This window comes from Miscanthus floridulus, chromosome 2 (assembly GCF_019320115.1).
Source record: "Miscanthus floridulus cultivar M001 chromosome 2, ASM1932011v1, whole genome shotgun sequence".
Taxonomy (NCBI): domain Eukaryota; kingdom Viridiplantae; phylum Streptophyta; class Magnoliopsida; order Poales; family Poaceae; genus Miscanthus; species Miscanthus floridulus.
The window spans coordinates 1906614-1926192 of record NC_089581.1 but is presented as its reverse complement, the minus strand read 5'-3'; the positions used below and the strand labels follow the sequence as shown (position 1 = coordinate 1926192).

Here is a 19579-nt window from a genome sequence, read left to right as displayed (position 1 = left end):
GCTTCTGAGTATGTTAGGGATATATGAAAAATGTATGGATCAAATACTCAGTTGCAACACAATTAGTGTTCTAGTTCTTGTAATACCGGACACGTCCGGTAGGCATACCAGACACGTCCGGTAAGAGCAGGACAGACACAATTAATTTGCTGCTTGTGATTTTTTGTTTAGCTTTAATATTTATTGTATACGAGCATCTCAACAAATAAATTACTCTACTAGAGAACGATCAAAAGCATCATATGGCAAACATGATAAATCTCAAGTGAAATTAATTAGCCACTTCCATTATTTCACAAATGTACCTATTTGTGAACTATAGAACACGAAACGAATCAAAGTGACTATCCTAAAAGGTTTAGGTACTTGTTACCAATGGTGAGGATGAAATATATGAGATGTTCATTGAATTATCTTCGGGTCAACCATATAAGAGATTATGATGAGAATTGGTTGATAGATTAAGTGAATATTGTCAATTTGCTTGCTCAACCACCCCGAAGTCTTCATCTCATCACCAAGTACCTACATCATTAACCTAAGCACACTTTGGTACCCAACTCTTGTTGGGTCCTTTTGAGTTAGTCAATAAGTGCTTAGGCACCCAAATGGCTTTAGCATTAGTTTGTGGTGAACACATCACCTTACTAGTGCTCACTCCATTTGTGGTCTTCCTAAGCATATCATTATAAACAAATGTGTTTGGCTTAGGAGTTTTACCATTTGGGCATTCATGGCTTAGATGCCACTTTCTTCTACAAGCATAGCATATGCGGCCTTTGTGTGCTCTATGCTTGCTTTGCTTGTATGGACATCTATCAACCTTGTGGCCCATCTCATTGCACCCATAGCATCTTATAGTTGCAACTTGGGCTTCCTTTCTTGCTTCTTTGTACATTGGGCATTTCTTGGTAGGATGCCCCAATTTCTTGCTTATGAGACAAGCACTTTGTCCATGACTCTTCACTTGCTTGGCCTCCTTGGTAGAAGCCTTTTGATTGGCGGCTTCAACCTTGTCGGCCCAACTCTTGTGTGGACACATAGCCCACTCATGTCCATACAATCTACAACCATAGCACATCCTTTTTCCATGTTTCTTGCTCTTGGTTGTGTTGGCCTTGCTTGAGATGTGATACTTTTGTTGGGCTTTGGAGGAAGTAAGGTTTGAACCCTTCTCAAGCTTCTTCACCATGTTATCACGGTTATCTTGAGAAGGTTGTCCTTTCTCCTTACCCTTCAACCGAATCACATCTTTCTTTAATCTTTGCACTTCTTCTTTGAGCTCTATGTTTTCTATAAGATTTAGCTTAATCGAAGATTGGCTTGCTTGAGTAGCACATTCATTAGTACAAGAAATATTTAATTGAGATGGTGTACTAGTGAGCGGATGTATGAGAGGTTGAGAGAATTTTACCGATGTAATCACAACCTCATGAGCCACCTCAAGCATGATGCTTGATTCTACTACTTCCTCATGAGAGCACTTTAGATGAACATAATTTGCTTGTAGCTCATTATACTTGCTTGATAGTTCATCTAGCCTTGCCTTGAGCTCAAAGTTTTCCTTCTCTAGTTGTGAAACACTAGAAGAGGAGTTAGTAACTAAAGCATGCTCAATTGACAATTTTTCATACCTCTCATTTATTGCCTTTAGCTCTTGCAATTTGGAGATGAGAAACTTTTCTTGATTTTGAAGCGATTGCTCTTGCTTCTCAATCTCATCTTTAAGCTCATCATTCTTTTCAACTATCTTCATGATGATGAACTTGTCTTTATGGTTGAGATGATCAAGGTTGTAGTTGTCTTCAACTTGAACATCACTCTTATCTTGATCATCTACTTGTGCTTTCTCCTTTTCTTGATCTTTCTTGTTATTCTTCTTCTTGCTTTTCTTGGCCATCAGACACAAGTGATGAGTATCATGAGATACTGAGGTTGACTCATCACTTGTTCGCCATCGGGCTTGAGCATCGCTGCAAACAGCTGCTTGCTGGTCTGCTGCCTCGGCCATACCGGACACGTCCGGTAGGCATACCGGACACGTCCGGTATGTGCAGGCAGACAGCACATCATGTGCTGCTTGCACTTCTTGCTCCAGCTCGGTGCTCATGAGGTCTTGTGAGGCTTCTTTGCTGCATGAAGACACAATGGACATACTTTCCTATTGACTCGACCTCAAGTGCATCATCGCATTTGGATTCTCCATATAACTCAACGAGTTTGGTCCAAATGAGATGAGCACTCTCCAGAGGTGGTTGTCCATTGAATATTGCCTCATCTTGAACCTCTACACTCAATGTACTCAAAATGATATTAATAGCTTGAGCATTGAGTTGCACACATATCTCTTCCTCTTTTGATAAATCCTTATAGTTACTCCAATCAACTATAGGAAGAGGTATGCTTGCAAACACAATATGCTCAACAATAGGACTAATATGTCTAAAAGCATTGAGTACATGAATTGACCAAGGTAGAAAGTTTAAACCATCATTTTGGAGAAGCACCGGCTCCAACTCGATAGGCGTCGACATCCTTTTCTCACGGCGGTGAAGCTTTAGGTGAGAACCTTGCTCTGATACCAATTGAAAGGACCTAGGATGCCGCCTAGAGGGGGGGTGAATAGGCGTTTCTGAAAATTAACACCTTTAAATGCGGAAATGATAAGTAAAGAGAGTTTCCAAAATGGAAACTCCAAATAACGAGTAGTACCACCCCTCACAAGTTAGCCACAGAGTATATAAAAGATACTAAAAGAATCTAGGAGCCAAACACCTGCAACCAAAAAGTTAGAACACAATACAATTCAGTTTGGCGCAGGGGCTAATACCGGACGTGTCCGGTATATATACCGGACGTGTCCGGTATTCACGACTTCAGTGGAACAGCCCCGATTTTGCTCCTTTTGATTTCTATCTTCAATCCAAACTGCAGGAAACTATTAGAGATAGTAATACACACAGAGTATCTGCAGAATAGCTAAAGCAACACAAATATCAAATGAAATGCGAATTGAGACATGATATTTGTTTTACCGAAGTTCGGACTCGTTTGAGTCCTACTCTCCATTGAGGGGGCTGTGGGCGACCCAGCGAAGGTCAGCCCTAGAGGATACCACGAAGGTCACTCTAGCCGGAGTCTTTTCCAACTCCTTTTCCTCCTTCCACTAAATGATTCCGAGGCGGCGGAATCGACCGTTACAAACTTTCCAAAGCAACCACAATCTCTCGGTTGCTCTCCGGCAACGCCTAGCTGTCTAGGACCGAAGAGTCCAAGAGTAACAAATGCGAATCACGAGATTGACAATATGCACAAGTGCTCAAGTGGTGGCTTGCTCTCTTTTTCAAATTCTCTCTTAACCCACAAATTGATTTTGCAATTTGGATCACACACTCACTAAGAGAGGGTTTAGGAGAGTTGGCAAGGCTCAAAAACGTGTGTCTATCTCAGCAGAATCAGCAGCCTCCAAAGGTGGAGGCTTGGGGGTATTTATAGCCCCCTTGAAAAACTAGCCGTTTTATAGCCGTTGCAATACCGGACACGTCCGGTATGCATACCGGACATGTCCGGTATGACTCACACTGCGCCAACGGTAACTAAGTTACAGTGAAGTTGTGAGCGTCGGAACTCCTGAAGAACGCCGGGACTTCCGACCGTCGGAACTCCCGACTCAAGTCGAAACCCCCGACCCTCAGTAATTTTTGAAAAACATGTAACTGAGTTAAAGTTAGTGAGGTGTCGGAACTCCCGACATATGTCGGAACTCCCGACATATGTCGGAACTCCCGACCCTCACGGCTTTTAAAAACTAGCCGTTGGCTTCTGGTCATCCATACCGGACACGTCCGGTATGACCAGGACAGTGAACCCTCCAAGTCGGTCGAAGTGCGACACGTCGGAACTCCCGACCCATGCCGGGACTCCCGACCGTCGGAACTCCCAACCTATGTCGGAACTCCCGATGAACCAACCCGAGAACAAGAGTTTTACAGCTACTGGACAAATACCGGACACGTCCGGTATGAATACCGGACACGTCCGGTATTGCCAGACCAGCAACGAATCAGTTAGCTCTTTTGTCGCTCAAATTCTCAAAACTCACATGGGTTGGCTTGAGCACTTATGAAACATTATCTATCAACATGATGCATCCCTCTTAATAGTACGGCATACCTATTAAACTCAAGATAAACAGGAATATGAATTTGTACCACTTGAGTTGTTCTTTTTGAATTGATGCCGTCCCTTCCAATCTTCATCAAGTAAGGATGCTAACATGTTGATGTTGATCTTTTCACTTGAGCATAGCCATCTTGAGCATGTGACTTGATTCCATTCATCAAGTTTGAATAATCCCAAATGTATCAAGTCACTTCCATCAAATACTTCATTATAGATTTGATTCTTCACATCAATATGACCATCTTAGCTTGATTAGTACCTCAACTAAATGCAAGTACTTTCTTCTTCACCCTAGCTAGGTTCTTCGGCCGCCAAGCCGTCGCTTGCCCTTTACCCTTGCTTAGTACCTCGAAGCCTTTCCTTGCTATCTTCACCATCTCAAGCCATCAAGTCACATCTTGTTGTTGAATCATCCATTCATATGTATTGTTATCTTTTTCATTTTTATTTAGCAAGCTTCAAATATGAGACCATTCCATATGCAATCCCTCATGTCTCATTAACTAATAATCACGAGCTTGCTTTCACATAGTACATGGAAATCCCACAAGAAATAAGCCTTCAATGAATTCCATTTGCATTGTTGTCTTGTGCTTGAACTAGATTGTTTATACAACAACACATCATTTTGGCTTTCATTAAGTGCCTGTGAGATAACCTATTACCTGTTCACACTTAGCAAACGGGTTAGTCCTTTAATCACGTTGTCATTCAATCATCCAAAACCCACTAAAGGGCTAGATGCACTTTCAGTATGTACCGCCTAGATTGATGTGCTGTTGGTGTTTCTGAATGATTTTTTTTAATTTCATGTCTTGCTCTTTAAAAATCATGTGTGTGCCTGTGTGCATTGTAGCTGTACTATGTCGGATCTTGAGTTGGTTTCCTTCATTAATGAAGAAAATAAAAGGAGCAAAAGGAGGAGGATTATTTTCACAGAACTATACTTTGAGGTAGTTGTTCTTGGGCTGGCATATCTTAGTTCGCAGCGGGGGCCAAGGGATTTAGGGTGCTTTAATGGTGATGAGACATACTCTTAGGAAGTATTTGTTGAAGGAAATGTATAATGGTTATGAAGTTACATGCTATGATGAGCTACGTTTAACTAAAAGAAACTTTCATGACTTGTGCATCATGTTGCGTGAAAGGTGTGGTCATCGTGAGAGTGTTTATGTCGCTATGGAAGAAAAGGTTGTTATGTTCTTGCAGGTAGTTAGGCATGGTCTAAAAAATGAGGTTGTTACGTGGCACTTTATAAGCGCTGTTACGTAATATCGAACTGCCTATGTATGCATGCTGTTATGGCCCCTTTTAAATTAGGTGTTGTGAAATGTCGTGGTACTTGTAAGAGAGTTGGAATATTGATCAAGTATTGACTCTATAATAGATGCTTGTGATCAACATTTATGTGCTGCTGTCATCGATTATTTTCAACGTTTTTAATGATATTATTTCAGTTTGTACTATTTTTTTAATATTTTCATGTTTTTTGTGTACAGTGATAATATAATCATCCAATAAATGTGCAAGTTGTGAAATAAATATTACATCATTGTAGACAACCCAGACTACAATTCAATGTTTGTACATCAAAAAGGAATTGGAATTGGTTGATTCCAGCAATCAACTACTTGCACATCCAAACAATGGCATTGGTATTTGAGGTCATTTTCAATTCCCCTCAGCTTTGGTATTCTAGGCCAATTCAATTCCTCAGCCTCAATATCTACATCCAAACATAGCGAGATTTGTAAGCACTCAAATTGTTTCGTTCGTCGTTTTTTAAGAGCGGTCCTAATATTCAGCCATTGATTGCTAACAAAAAAAAAACTACTCTACATGATAACAGCAGGCAAAAGAATCACAGTTAAAAAAATTCAAATCACCACAATATACTCCACTTGGGAATACAATTATTCATGGCTTTTCTATTAGGAACGCTATGGTAGGCTTTTTTTTTTTTGACACAAGACAAGAAAAAGAGAAGTGAGGTGGCCCAAGGTGCACGCGTGGTGTGGCCGTACCATTTGCTCGTACGCACTTGGTCTCCTCCACTCCGGCTTGGATCTTCCGTTCTAAGGCGAAATCCACAGCCGGCGGACAGCCCACAGGCCAGGCAGCAAGCAAGCCGCCAAAGCAACAAGAGCAGGCGGGATCGGAGGCGCCAGCAGAGAAAACAACACCGAGTGGCGGCGAAGCCTACGAGGAAGAAGCTAGGAGCAGCAGCAGCAGCAGGCAGCGAGACAACGAGGCGCGCGACGAGGCAGCCAGCAGCGGCAGAGTCACGTAAGCCGATCGATCGACTACACCCACGTCGGAGGGAACACGGGGGGCGGAGGTCCCGAGGGGAGAGGCGATGTCGGGGCGTCGGCCGGCGACGTGGGAGCAGGCCGCCGACGACTACGACTACCTGTTCAAGGTGGTGCTGGTGGGCGACTCCGGCGTGGGCAAGTCCAACCTCCTCTCCCGCTTCACCCGCAACACCTTCTCCCTCGACTCCAAGTCCACCATCGGCGTCGAGTTCGCCACCCGCACCATCCAGGTACGCCCGTACCGTGCTGCTGCATGCATCCTCTGTCCACCACCACCACCGCTTCTCGCTTGACCGGCCGGCCGGCCATGACTGCCTCTGCCTGCTCTGCTCAACTCTACTCTCATCGATCGATCACGATCACAGGTGGACGGGAAGACGGTCAAGGCGCAGATCTGGGACACGGCGGGGCAGGAGCGGTACCGCGCCATCACCAGCGCCTACTACCGCGGCGCGGTGGGGGCGCTGCTGGTGTACGACGTGACCAAGGCGGCCACGTTCGAGAACGCGGTGCGGTGGCTCCGTGAGCTCCGGGACCACGCGGACGGCCGCGGCGCCGCCGTCATGCTCGTCGGCAACAAGACCGACCTGGCGAAGCAGCGCGGCCTCCGCGCCGTGCCGCGCGGGGACGCCGCCGCGCTCGCGGAGAGGGAGGGCCTCTCGTTCGTCGAGACCTCCGCGCTCGACGCCACCAACGTCGACGCCGCGTTCGAGACCCTGCTCACGGAGATCTACCGCGCCGTCAGCAGGAAGGCGCTGGCCGCCGCCGTGGCGGCGGCGGATGACGAGGCGAGAGCCGTCGGGGAGGGGCAGGCGATTCAGGTGTCGTCGGCCGGCGACTCCGGCGGCCTCACGGCGCGGTGCTGCGCGTTCTAGACTTCTAGCCATGCCAGCTTGTGTAGCTTGGTATGGTAGTGATCGTCAACAACATCGGCTATTCTTCGTACGTATAGAAGGGGGGAAAATCAAAATGAATGTTCCAGGGGAAGAGTAAAGAATTGGTTTCGGAAGGGAAATTCCTCGTTGTGCACATATATGGGTTTGCATATTTGCATTGCATGTTATTAGGGCTGCTGCAGGTGTTGTTATAACTTATTATACTCTGCTTCTTCTTCTTCCCCACTGTTGTTACTTCTCTAGTTATCTGAACCACTGACCGTCAACTGCTGCAGTATTCACTTTTACACTGTCCTAATTCAACGACGAGTAAAATTCATAAGCGGTTCCTAAACTTGCAGAACAGTGTCATTAAAATTTTGATATTTGAATCTCTAAATCTGTACGGTGACTATCGGATCTCTCCCTTTTTTTTTGTGACTGACTCCAAACTATCGGACCTTGATGTTTTAAGTCACTAGATTTGTACGGTCCGCATGTTTGGTACAACTTATAATCTGATTATAGCCAAAATAAGTTGAGATTATATATTAAGAGCCAAACTGTATATTTTTTACTGTTTTTTTCCGGCCACTTCTCCCTACAACATCTAATTGTACTAAACACAGAAGCTGAATGAGATCAGTTTTACTTTGACCGTGATTTTACCTCATTTGTACAGTTTCTTAGAGAATAACCTTTTTTATCGCTCTACACCAAAAAGACTTGAGACATACAGAGACAACTGCTCAATTTACTGAAGGAAAACCAGCTGAGAACAGCGGTGAATTCAGAGGTATATGCAGATGCAGAGCAGGCAGGAGACGTCTCGAGTGACACAAGTACCTAAGCTAGAGCGGCGGCTAGCACGTACTATACGCATACGCAGAGGGAGCCGTGCAGGAGGAAGTGACCAAAGCGTGCCTCCTCCTGGTCCTGGACCGACGTGCGCATGGCGGCAGCCGGCAGGCCCTCGCACGCAGCTGCCCGCCATGCACCGCACCCGTCCGTCTGCCACCACCCTCGCCTGTCCTTATCCCCGGCCGGTCCGTTCCTCAGACTACAGAAGCACAACTCGGCTTCGTCAAGTGACTACTCCATCTCCTCCATTCGATCTCTTCTCCCTCACCTCATCCACGCAGCATTCTCATTCAGAGTAAGATCATTGCAGGCTGCAGGGATCAGGTGTGGATCGAGTTGACAGGGAGTGATCGATCGAGGGAAGGGCTAAAGCTAGGATGGATCGGTTGGTGAACGCGGTGATGGACCTGGTGGTGCCGCCGGCGAGCATGGTGATGCTGGCGTTCGCGTGGCCGACGCTGTCGTTCCTGCGCGGCGTCGAGTGGGCGCTCAAGACCCTCACCAAGGAGGACATGCTTGGCAAGGTCGTCGTCATAACCGGCGCATCCTCCGCAATCGGCGAGGTACGTATCGTACGGCAGATTCGTTAATTCGTTCAGATCAATTAGTTAGTAGCATGACACACGACGACGACGGCCACCGCATGCGACGCAGCAAATCGCGTACGAGTACGCGCGGCGGAACGCGAGCCTGGTGCTGGTGGCGCGGCGGGAGCAGCGGCTGTTCGGGATCCGCGACAACGCCCGGCAGCTGGGCGCCGGCCAGGTCCTCGTCATCGCCGCCGACGTCGTCAAGGAAGAGGACTGCCGGAGGCTCGTCGCCGACACCGTCAGCTACTTCGGGCAGCGTGAGTCGTCAAATGATCCTCTTTAATTTGTCTGCAACTGCAACCCTTGCCTTCTTCTGACACACACCTGGGCATGCATGCGTGGGCAGTGAACCATCTGGTGAACACCGTGAGCTTGAGCCACGACTTCAGCTTCGAGGAGGCCGGCGACACCACGGCCTTCCCTCACCTCATGGTATGGTGGTAGGATCGTCTGATCAGCATGCATGTCGTCATGTCAGAAAGACAGAATCTAAGCGCAACTCATGAATGCAGGACATCAACTTCTGGGGCAACGTGTACCCGACCTACGCCGCGCTGCCCTACCTCCGGCGGAGCCACGGCCGCGTCGTCGTCAACGCGTCCGTCGAGAGCTGGCTCCCCATGCCCAGGATGAGCCTCTACTCTGTATGATGACAAGCCTGCTTTTTTCCCCCCTTCTTCTTGTCTGAACTCTGAAGAAGAAAGCTGTTTGCCGCAACTACTGATGATGTGGCACGGCACGGCAGGCGGCGAAGGCGGCGGTGGTGGACTTCTACGAGACGCTCCGGTACGAGGTGAAGGATGAGGTGGGCGTGACCGTGGCGACGCACGGCTGGGCCGGCGGCGGCAAGTTCACGCTGGACCACCAGGAAGGCGCGGCGGAGGTGCAGTGGAAGCAGGAAGAGCGGGAGGCGGCGGCGCTGCCGGGGGGTGGGCACGTGGAGGCGTACGCGCGGGCACTGGTGGCCGGCGCCTGTCGCGGCGACGCCTACGTCAAGCGCCCCAGCTGGTACGACGTCTTCCTCGTCTTCCGCGTCTTCGCGCCCGACGTCCTCGCCTGGACCTTCCGCCTCCTGCTGTCGTCCACGCCCGCCGCCGCCGGCCCGACCACGAGCGCGATCACCGCACGTCGCCCGCCTCCCGCCGCTCTTCCGGCCCCGCCGGTTCGCCCGCTGCTGGAGTACACGCCGGTGGCGGCGTCCCGGAGGCCCGCGCACCAGGTGCAGAAGCTGGAATGACGACTGCGCGCGGTGGACGCGATCGATCGAGAGATTCGAGACAGAGCTTCCATCTCTGGTGTTGTGATGATCGATGCGACGATGTGACCTCTGCTAGTGCTATTGGCAGTGCCATTGCATTTGTGTGTCGAGTTGTCGACGACGTCTTTGTACCTATCAAACTATGAACTGATTTTGGCGGGTGTGTTTTTGAATAAAACGAAGGAGGTTACGTCATGCTTATAGAAATCAAATTACGAACTCACAGGAATCAAACAGTGGTCGTGCCGGAGTGGTTATCGGGCATGACTAGAAATCATGTGGGCTTTGCCCGCGCATGTTCGAATCCTGCCGACCACGTTTTATTCTCTTTTTCCGGTCCTTTTAATTAAAATCGGTTCCAAGTTTTCTTTTTAAAATTTATTTCCCCTTGTTTTTCGCTTCTTTTCTTTAGTCGTTTCCAAGCTTTCTTTTTAAATTTCTCTTGCAGTCAAAACAGACAAAATATTTTGTACCGTGGATACAGTTTGCACCCAATTTTTTTTCCCTAAATTTTGCCAACCACCTTTCTAAAGGTGTGGCCGTCATGTACATCCGTCAAGATTTCTTTAAAAAGACTGGAAAAAGCATCACGTAGGGCCATTCTAGTTCAAAATTGAACAAAGGAGAATTGTTTGGCATAGATGGTTCCCTTGTTTTTTTAAGAATAAATGAGTAGGATCAGTTGTTGCTTTAGTATACTCCGTGAACGGTGACTTATTTGACTGTAGTGGGTAATTTTGTTTTTTTTTCTCTAATTAGTGTGGTAATATCTAGGCCTTGAGATTGAACACAATTATTTTTCGTCCAGAACTCCAGATACAAAGCTAATAGATAGATCGAAGGTAAATTCAAAAAGTTACCTTCTGCGTATAAATTGTATTTAAAAAAAAGAAAAACAATTTCTTGGGGTTGCCTCAAAAAGCTGCACAAGTACCCTTGTGTCGGTGACCTTCACTAAATAAACAAACCAAGTAAAGTTCAATATGCTCGTATTTGAGAGGCTCCAGCAAGCAAGGGTGCGGCGGAGGAATTGCTTTGCTTGGTGGCCGCGCGAAAGCGCTACAGCACGCATGTATGTCACACGGTCTCGCGTTGTCGTATATATATAAATAAATCCAACACCTGAATGAAATCCGGCCAGGATCGGAACCACCACCGGCGCCGCCGCCAGCGCGCATCACAAAATTCATTCACAATGACGAGTGCACGTCGGCCGTCTGATGGCGAAATCATCCAGTAAACAACAATAACAACAATGGCCGGAGCCGGAGCTGCTAGGGGTACAGCTGATAGACCCAACCTTACCGACGACAACGAAGAACAAGCTGCTGCTGCTCATCGGAATCGGAGCAAGGAGGAGGAAGAAGATGCTCGCAAGAAGAAGGAAGAAGCAGAGGCGGCGCTAGCGGTATTCTTAGGTATTAATTCCTTGGAATTCCCTTGTTTTCTGTAACACGTACAATTAATGATTTTGTATTATTGTGCATGTGTATTACAGTATATATTAAGATGTCTAGTACGTTCAATCAGTGCTGTGTTTTTTTGGAATTCTTACCCCCCGCGTAATATATAGAATGCTGGCTCCGTCACTGGAAAGAAGGAAGAGGAAGAAGATGCTCGGAAGAAGAAGGAAGAGGAAGAAGATGCTCGGAAGAAAGAAGCAGCAGCTCGCGCTTCGGGGAAGAACTGCTTCGAGAGGCACCTCGACAAGCTGTTGGAGTCAATCAAGAAAGACTGGCAGAAGTGGGAGGTGAAGAAGGATGCTCTGGACAAGATGCGCGAGTGGCTGATGGTGCTGGCCACCCTCGCCGTGTCCATCACCTACGCCGCCGGCCTCAACCCGCCAGGCGGCATGTGGCAGGACGACAGCCCCGGCCACCACACCGCCGGCACGCCGGTGCTGCAAACCAACGCCCCCTCGCGGTACCTGACGTTCTACTACACCAACGCCATGTCGTTCGTGACGTCGCTCGTCATAGTCGCGCTGCTCCTCAACCGGAAGCCGAAAGTCCAGTTGCTCCTCTTTGTCACCTTGCTCGACCTCATGTGCCTCGTGGTGGCCTACCTCGCAGGAACCACCAGTGGAGTGGTGTTGTCCATCCCGCTCATCTTGGTCGCCGTCGGCGCCTCCATCTACGTCGCCAATAGGTGGGTACCGGATGCGTTTCCTGTTTCAAATTACAAGATGCATGATTTGATTTTTCTGGTTATATATATATATATATATAGCTTTTACTTTATATATAACACAAACACACACACACAATGTCCAACAACATTCTACTACGACTAGAGTAGGACTAATAATATATATAGTGGCTACCTCTTGTTGTTTGCAGGTTACTGTTTTGGGTGCTCGCCAGTGCACTTTTCGCCCTGGTCCACTGTTTGGCCTGCATCGCCGGCATCATAATGGCATGTTTTTTCGACAAAGGCAGAGGCAAGCGGGATCGTAGTGTCGCCGTGACTGTGACGACTGGATCCGAGCAAAATGACAGGGTCAGTCGTGTTTATAACCATTTGATTTGATTTGATTTAAATGTTTCTGCATGTCCTCCGTCCACAATATATATAATCTCTCATCTCATGCAGCATGAGCGGGTCTAACCACATATGGTGAAGCATGCTGCACATCACGCGCGTCTAATACCATCAGCAGCTCAAGCTCCACGATCGTACTGCGCATGCATGCACTGATGCACCCCGTCTTAAATCAATCAGCGGCGCCATCCTCTCCTCCGCCCTCGCCGATTCTCGACACCTCCGGCCGATTCACTTTCACAATCACAAATGTAAATAAATAAATAAATTAATTAATGCAATTGACGCCTCCTATCTAGTCGTCATGCTCGTATGTCAGTATGTGTAATAATACAATAATAATAATGTTTTATTAATTGATTACTCCCTCCATTCCTAATTATAAAATGTTTTTGTTTTTCTACATACATTGCTTTCTCCCTTTTAGTGTTCCTATCTGAACCCTTTTATTTTTAATTTAATTCCAGTGGGGGCGTAAGCCCCTCCTGTTCTCTCAAAAAAAAATTATAAGACGTTTTTTGTGGAGTCACTCCTAACCTCTCGCCCTCACTTAAGGACACGAGGGGAGAGGCTGAGGGTTTCCCACAGGTGAATGACTAGACTAACGTGAAGGGATGAGCGGGGGTACAGGAAACCGAGGAGATGGAAAATTGCGGATTAAATATCTATTAATTTATCTAAAAAAGTTTAACCTGTTTCTTACACGAGCGCTCCGGGCATTTATAGGCCATACCCGAAGACGCAGTGGAATTACATTAGGGTTAGACCCTAGCCGGTAAACGCTATACAAGAGCCAGGGGTACGGTGGTAATCTTCTTTCCTCAGCCAACCACTCCCGGGTCCAATTGCTGACGGGACGGATCCTTCCCGCGGCAGGTAACGACCTTCACGTGCCCCCAGCGAGGGTTTGTTCGCCATCACCGTCTTGCGACCTTCTCGCCACGCTCCTCCAGCACAGCTGACCTTCAATCGTGCCCCCTGAACACAGATGGAAAAAGCCGATCAAGGGTACCCTCGTCGCGGGGGTGGTGCCTAGGACGAGGGCGGGTTAGTTGAGCCAACGCTAGGTCGAGGGTTAGGGGAGGAGCGGTGCCGAGGGTACCTGCCCCCAACATTTTTGTTTTTCTGCATATATTGCTTTTACTATATATATATATGGATCTAGCATAATGTGTATCTAAGTGTATTGTAAAAGCTATGTATTTATCTAGAAAAACACAAAACGCCTTATAATTTGGAATTAAGGTGGTAATAATAAAAATACGGCCAATGCAATCTGTCTGATATATAGTTCCAATAATTAACGGTATGGGATGATGATGGTTATTAGACTGCTAGGAATGAATTTATAATAATTATTTGGTCTAAATACCCTCGCTACTATACACAAACATCCATCTGTATGCATACGCTTTATTCTTGTCCACTTCAAGATATATGATGACTAATCAAACAATCTCAACCGTAGGGTAAAGAGTTTACATTGCTTATGTTTACTTGAACTTTTTTTTCTTATACGTAGGAAGTAAGATTTTTATTTTTGCTACAAATCAATAAGTTGTTATCAAGTTTAGCATATCCATGCAAATACAGAATAAGCAAATGAAGATAATCACTCAATGTATTTTTTTAAACTGTCACTCAAATGTATTTTAGAGGAAAAAAAGATCCTATTTTATTGAAAACCTCAAAAATAATAAGGAGGGACAACTAGCGGGCGCTCATTGTGCATCACTAATTACTTTTAAGTGGCAGGCACCAAAGACCACTAAGGGCCCGTTTGTTTCGTCTGATTCCCGGCCAGATCGCTTCCTGGTGGTGGGTGGCCCATATAAAATACGTCAACGTTCCTGGCCGGATCCGTTCCGGCGCTCCATTCCGTGTGAAACGAACGTGCCCTAAGACAAAAATGAATTTTAGAGACCCCCCCCCCTCTTTTTTAGAAATCATTATTGCTTGAGCCATCCTTGTAAAATATATATACAGGACCAACTAACGGACACCCTAAAAATCTATTTTCAGAGCGTATGCTAATAACACCGCAAGCCCCCTAGAAATAAAAATTTCTAGAGGCGAGCGATAGGTACATGACATGGTACATCTTTACTGTAACGGACCAATCATAATTATAATAGGTCTTCTAAAAAAAGTTCCCCGTTAAAGACTACAACCATTGTGCACCAACGAAATTGTACCCAGGATTACTGTATCATTACAATCTATGTCTTCTAATCCTTTTCTCACAGGCTTCAACTTGATCCGATAGCCAACGTTATTTGGATCTCCCCCACCCAGGCTTCAACGGACGCCTCACACATCCCGCAGGCTACGGTAAAATGGAAACCGATGGAAGTCAATCAAGGCAAATATGAAAGTCAATCAAGGCAAATAGGAAGGAGAGATTCGTGACTCCGATCAAGGCAATTTCCAGAATTGTCATTATAATGGAAAAACTCACGCCGAGCCCGGCCCCATCTGACGCGCCCCTTCCAAACTCTCCGTGCCGTTCTGGTATTGCGTCAATAAGGAATGGCGACAGACCTGCCAACATACCCACTCGCATGTTTCCGTCAAGAACACGTGGGACCTGGTTTGATGACCCCACGCGTCAGTAGGAGCAGTGGAGCGTCTGCAGCGTGGCTAAACCTGGAAAGGTCTACCCCTTTCTTCTCATAAAATACCAACGATGGCACCCTGGACAAGGAAGCAAAACAGGTCACTTACAGTCCAGGCCCACGAAGAGGAGATCGATGAAAATGTTTAGCTCATTTGGTTTTGCCTATTTTTCAAAAAAAGAAGAAGAAATATCCGGTTTCATCCTCCAAAGAGAGGAGTTAGACCACTGTGTTACAAAAGTTACACACTACACGCCCCGACCGAGTTTACAAAATAAACGAACCGACTTGACACATGATTATGAAAATAAAAGCCATTATGAAATAGAATACGCAAGCTAGAGACAATTAGTTTTGTTCTAATTTTTAGATATATAGCTTTTGCTATGCACCTAAATATACATTATGTCTATATACATAGTAAAAACTACTTCATCCATTCCAAATTATAAGTCGCTTTGATTTTTTTGGTATATCCATTTTGTTATGCATCTAGATATAATAATATGTCTAGATACATAGCAAAATGGATGAACCAAAAAAGTCAAAACGACTTATAATTTGGAATGGAGGGAGCATGTATCTAGAAAAGCTAAAACGATTTAAAACAGATGGAGTACTTAAAACTTACTTGATAAATCAATTGATTATGCCAAGAAGGAATGTTTTTTTTCTTTTGTCCAATAATTTTTATTAGTTAGCTTTCTAATACCCGAAAAGCATCTGAAGAAAGGAAAACAGGATGGGAGAGAGGGAGAAATCGAGGAACAACCAGATAAATATCCATCGCGGTTGCGCACATATATTTACGACTATATCTACTATTTAATTTTAAAAAAGATCAAACACAATCTTTTCTTTCATTTATCAAAAGTGAATTATAGAGTTACTTTAAGAAGCTATATCTACTTTAAGCTTGGTACGGCATCTTTGATTATTTTGGATGAAGTTTGCATGAAGTGGCCATGAAGATCTCCAAGACATGTTTAAGGATTTAGGTAGATTGTAAATTATATGGTTAATGCGAGAAATAACTTTATTATGCCTGGTTACATGTAAGTGTTTCCTGGATTGTATATACATGGTCATATACAATCGTGTGAAAGTTGAACTCTGGAAAAAAAATCGTCGTTTGATTGCTTTCATATACATCCCTGAAATGAAGCCATAACGTTAGCACGGGCACTATACTTGTCAGGGAAGACATATCGGATTGCGGAGTCTACCTGAGGTCTAGTTTTGTAGCATTATGGTATTGGAATGACGTGTGAAAATGCTCGGCCATTTGTCCCCCATCTCATGCTAACATGTATTTTGGTACGTATAACCCACAAGATGCATGTCTACAATGTAATCTATCAGTAGTTAGTTGCAGTAGAGGAATAATTTGGATTGGAAAAAAAATACCTTTCTATAACCCATAAGAATGCATGGCTACAATGTAATGTATCAGTAATTAGTTGCAGTAGAAGAATAATTTGGATTGGAAAAAAAGTACCTTTCTATTTGGATTTGTCTCTAGTGTTGTATTATCGTATATAATGCCATTGGCCATTGCATTTTGCATGTCTTTGTGCCAAACTGTGAACTGATTTTGGCGGCTGTGTTTGAATAGAGCGCTGGAGGTACGTGGTGTCCATATATGTCTTGTGAATTAGAAATATACGTACAGACATAAAACAGTGGTCATGCCCGGAGTGGTGATCGGGTATGGCTAGAAATCATATGGGCTTTGCCCGACTACTCCCTTTTATTTTCTTTTTTGGAGTTAGACTTTCTTTTCTTGTTTTGTGTCAAAACAGACAGAAAGAGATAAAGAGTATAGATGTGTGTGACTAAGGCTGGACGAAAAACTCGAAGCTCGTTAGCTCGCTCGGCTCGTGGCTGGCTCGACTCGGCTCGGCTCGGCTCGTTATGATAACGAGCCGAGCCGAGCCAAGATTTTAGCTCGTTAGCTATAACGAGCCAACTCGAGCCAGCTCGCGAGCCGCTCGCGAACTAAATGAGCCAAGCTTCCAGGAAAAAAAGTATCATTTAAGGTTGTTAGATGCATGAATACTATAGTATTTTATTATACTTGTATATATATTAGCGCATATTAATTTTTTTATTCGATTTAAGGTTGTTAGATGCATTTCTTTTGTATTATTATTATTCTCAAACTTTAGATAAATGCAAATATTATATTTTGTGTATTTTTTATACCTGGCTCGTGAGCTTAACGAGCCAGCTCAATCTTTTAACGAGCCGAGCCGAGCTAGCTCGTTATCTTAACGAGCCATAACGAGCCGAGCCGAAACGAGCCGAGCCAGCTCGTTATCCAGCCCTATGTGTGACAGAGATGAGTGGTAAATGGCTTGAATAACCAAGGATATTTTACTGCTTCCTCCATTCTGAAATATAAGATATTGAAGCATTTAAATTTTGTCCCAAGACATTTGAGGTGAATTAATTCCACCAATGACATTCAATTTGATGGCAATCCAACCATGCTTCTCTTAGGTCGAGAGCATGAGCTATGGGTCTAACACTCAGGAAGCGTTTGGTTGGTGCTTTTGTAACCTAAATGGATAGCGAAGCAATTGCATTCGATTTTGTTTTGTTTCAGCTTAGCCTGCAATCCTATACCCCGTAATCATTATATTTTGTTTTGTTTCAGCTTAGCCTGCAATCCGATACCCCGTAATCGGATACCAACCCATATAAAGTGTGGTAGAACCACTCGAAATAACTCACTTACGGAGGCATTCGTCTTCCACCAGACACTAAGCACCCCGAAAGCAAGCTACAACGGGCGGCTTTCGTCGGGCACACCCCAAGGGAGAGCCTGAAAAGTCCATATTTTTCCTCAAGGATCCAATAATGAGAACGAGTTACAATACTTAATACATTTCATACATCCAGAGTTCTTAGAAATTCATTATTACATTGCCAAATTCAGAGTGCGGAATATTAAACAGCGGAATGATAATAAACATCTATCGATAATGAACAAGGATCCGTCTGTGCCCACCAGAAGAATCCTTCACACAATGGGTACTCCTCAAGTTGAACTTGCAACAGAGGGTAAATAAACTCTGAGTAAATAATGTACTCGCAAGACTTATCCGACTAGTGGGAATAATTTTCCGACTCAAAGGGATATGATAAACTTTTATGGTTTGCTGGGTTTCTTTTTGCAGAAAGCAATACTAATAGTGAGTCCTTATTTAGGTTATTATTAGCAGTCATGATTAATTCTTTATCTAGCCATTCTAAGTAAGCACATGTTCTACCTTCAAGCAAGAGTTGAGCAATCAGTTCCATTTCATCACCATTCATCTTTTCAGTTCTTGACTACAGGTGCTAGACCGTAGACAAGCCGTACCGGATTGCCCGGTGAATCACGAATCAATGCCTCTAGCTGGGTACCCTGAAAACACACGCCCCGCTTGTACCCCAGGCACAAGTAGGACCAACCCATCACCCTCCTTTCACGGGGTCTAGGTCCCCGTCCAAACTTGGACTCTAAGCCCCCGCTCCTAAGTCTAGGACTTAGTGCGGTGCAAGGACCTCCACCATCCCCACCTCCAATCAATCGGTCTAGAAAGAGCCGGAACCCGCGACAAGAGAGCAACAAGTCTTTCCTGCGCCCATACCCAAGTATGTGCTCGGGATAATAAATCTGTGACTTGCCTAGAGACCTATGCAACGGCTGGTCCTTAACCGATATAGACAGGGAAAAAGTGTAACCAAACTATGCCCTATTGGTCACAGGACACAACCTCTTACACCCACCAATACCCAAACCATATCCCTGCCCGGTCTCCATTTTCCTTTCCATCCTTTTATCATAAGTGATCATAATTTTCACCTATTGTGAGTAACGATAGGTTACTCATGCTACTGATACCTTGAGCATAGCAGCTACTCGACCTATACTAGTAGGACTCATAGGTAAGTATATCTATGCATGTAGTTTTCATAAAATACCTGTAACATAAATGCACATCATATATATATTCAGTAATCATTCAAAAATAGGGGTTATGCACCGGGGCTTGCCTTGGGTAAGCGGTGGGTCAACAAAGTCAGCAACGAATGGCTCCAGGGCTCCCTCCTATACGAGAACCTCCTCCTCGTACTCCTCAATAATCTTCTCGTAGTCCTATTCGTCCTGTAGGTACGAACTCTACCAACTCGTGATCTACATGTATGAAATAATGATGCAACACTTAGTAATACGGCAACAGCAACTCTTAAAATAAAAACAACAACTCTTAAATAAAATACATCTATCAAGCTACTAAGCTAGTTCTACCGACCAAGGATGCTAAGTTACCTACTATTACCCCTAACAAATATG

General features: G+C 45.3%; 3 protein-coding genes and 1 non-coding gene across 5 annotated transcripts; all 4 read left to right on the top strand.

Annotated features, from left to right (window-relative positions):
* Positions 1 to 6151: 6151 nt before the first annotated feature.
* LOC136537610 (ras-related protein Rab2BV-like) lies at positions 6152 to 7726 on the top strand. The gene is made up of 2 exons (XM_066529556.1): positions 6152 to 6724; positions 6860 to 7726. The coding sequence occupies exons 1-2, from the start codon at positions 6539 to 6541 to the stop codon at positions 7367 to 7369; spliced, it is 696 nt and encodes a 231-aa protein (XP_066385653.1). The 5' UTR covers positions 6152 to 6538; the 3' UTR covers positions 7370 to 7726.
* A 483-nt stretch (positions 7727 to 8209) lies between these two features.
* LOC136537609 (11-beta-hydroxysteroid dehydrogenase B-like) lies at positions 8210 to 10229 on the top strand. 2 transcript variants are annotated; one of them, XM_066529555.1, is made up of 6 exons: positions 8210 to 8457; positions 8541 to 8793; positions 8885 to 9077; positions 9167 to 9252; positions 9333 to 9464; positions 9566 to 10229. In XM_066529555.1, the coding sequence occupies exons 2-6, from the start codon at positions 8608 to 8610 to the stop codon at positions 10055 to 10057; spliced, it is 1089 nt and encodes a 362-aa protein (XP_066385652.1). In that variant the 5' UTR covers positions 8210 to 8457; positions 8541 to 8607; the 3' UTR covers positions 10058 to 10229. The 2 variants fall into 2 exon arrangements, with proteins under 2 accessions (XP_066385652.1, XP_066385651.1); XM_066529554.1 differs by having other exon boundaries at positions 8210 to 8793.
* Positions 10230 to 10314: 85 nt separating this feature from the next.
* Positions 10315 to 10396, top strand: TRNAS-AGA (transfer RNA serine (anticodon AGA)). Its single transcript has one exon. It is a non-coding gene; the product is annotated as a tRNA-Ser (tRNA).
* Positions 10397 to 11225: 829 nt separating this feature from the next.
* Positions 11226 to 12371, top strand: LOC136513861 (uncharacterized). The gene is made up of 3 exons (XM_066507842.1): positions 11226 to 11496; positions 11652 to 12226; positions 12308 to 12371. Exons 2-3 carry the CDS (start codon positions 11853 to 11855, stop codon positions 12369 to 12371), a joined length of 438 nt encoding a protein of 145 aa, XP_066363939.1. The 5' UTR covers positions 11226 to 11496; positions 11652 to 11852.
* The last annotated feature ends 7208 nt before the right edge of the window (positions 12372 to 19579 follow it).

Excerpts from the sequence above, each read along its gene's own strand:
- LOC136537610 (XM_066529556.1), top strand. The coding sequence starts at position 6,539 with ATGTCGGGGCGTCGGCCGGCGACGTGGGAGCAGGCCGCCGACGACTAC. Across the intron at positions 6,725-6,859 it reads TCGCCACCCGCACCATCCAG|GTGGACGGGAAGACGGTCAA; the intron begins GTACGCCCGTAC and ends TCACGATCACAG.
- LOC136537609 (XM_066529555.1), top strand. The coding sequence starts at position 8,608 with ATGGATCGGTTGGTGAACGCGGTGATGGACCTGGTGGTGCCGCCGGCG. Across the intron at positions 8,794-8,884 it reads CATCCTCCGCAATCGGCGAG|CAAATCGCGTACGAGTACGC; the intron begins GTACGTATCGTA and ends CATGCGACGCAG. Across the intron at positions 9,253-9,332 it reads CGGCCTTCCCTCACCTCATG|GACATCAACTTCTGGGGCAA; the intron begins GTATGGTGGTAG and ends TCATGAATGCAG.
- LOC136513861 (XM_066507842.1), top strand. The coding sequence starts at position 11,853 with ATGCGCGAGTGGCTGATGGTGCTGGCCACCCTCGCCGTGTCCATCACC. Across the intron at positions 12,227-12,307 it reads TCCATCTACGTCGCCAATAG|CTTTTACTTTATATATAACA; the intron begins GTGGGTACCGGA and ends ATATATATATAG.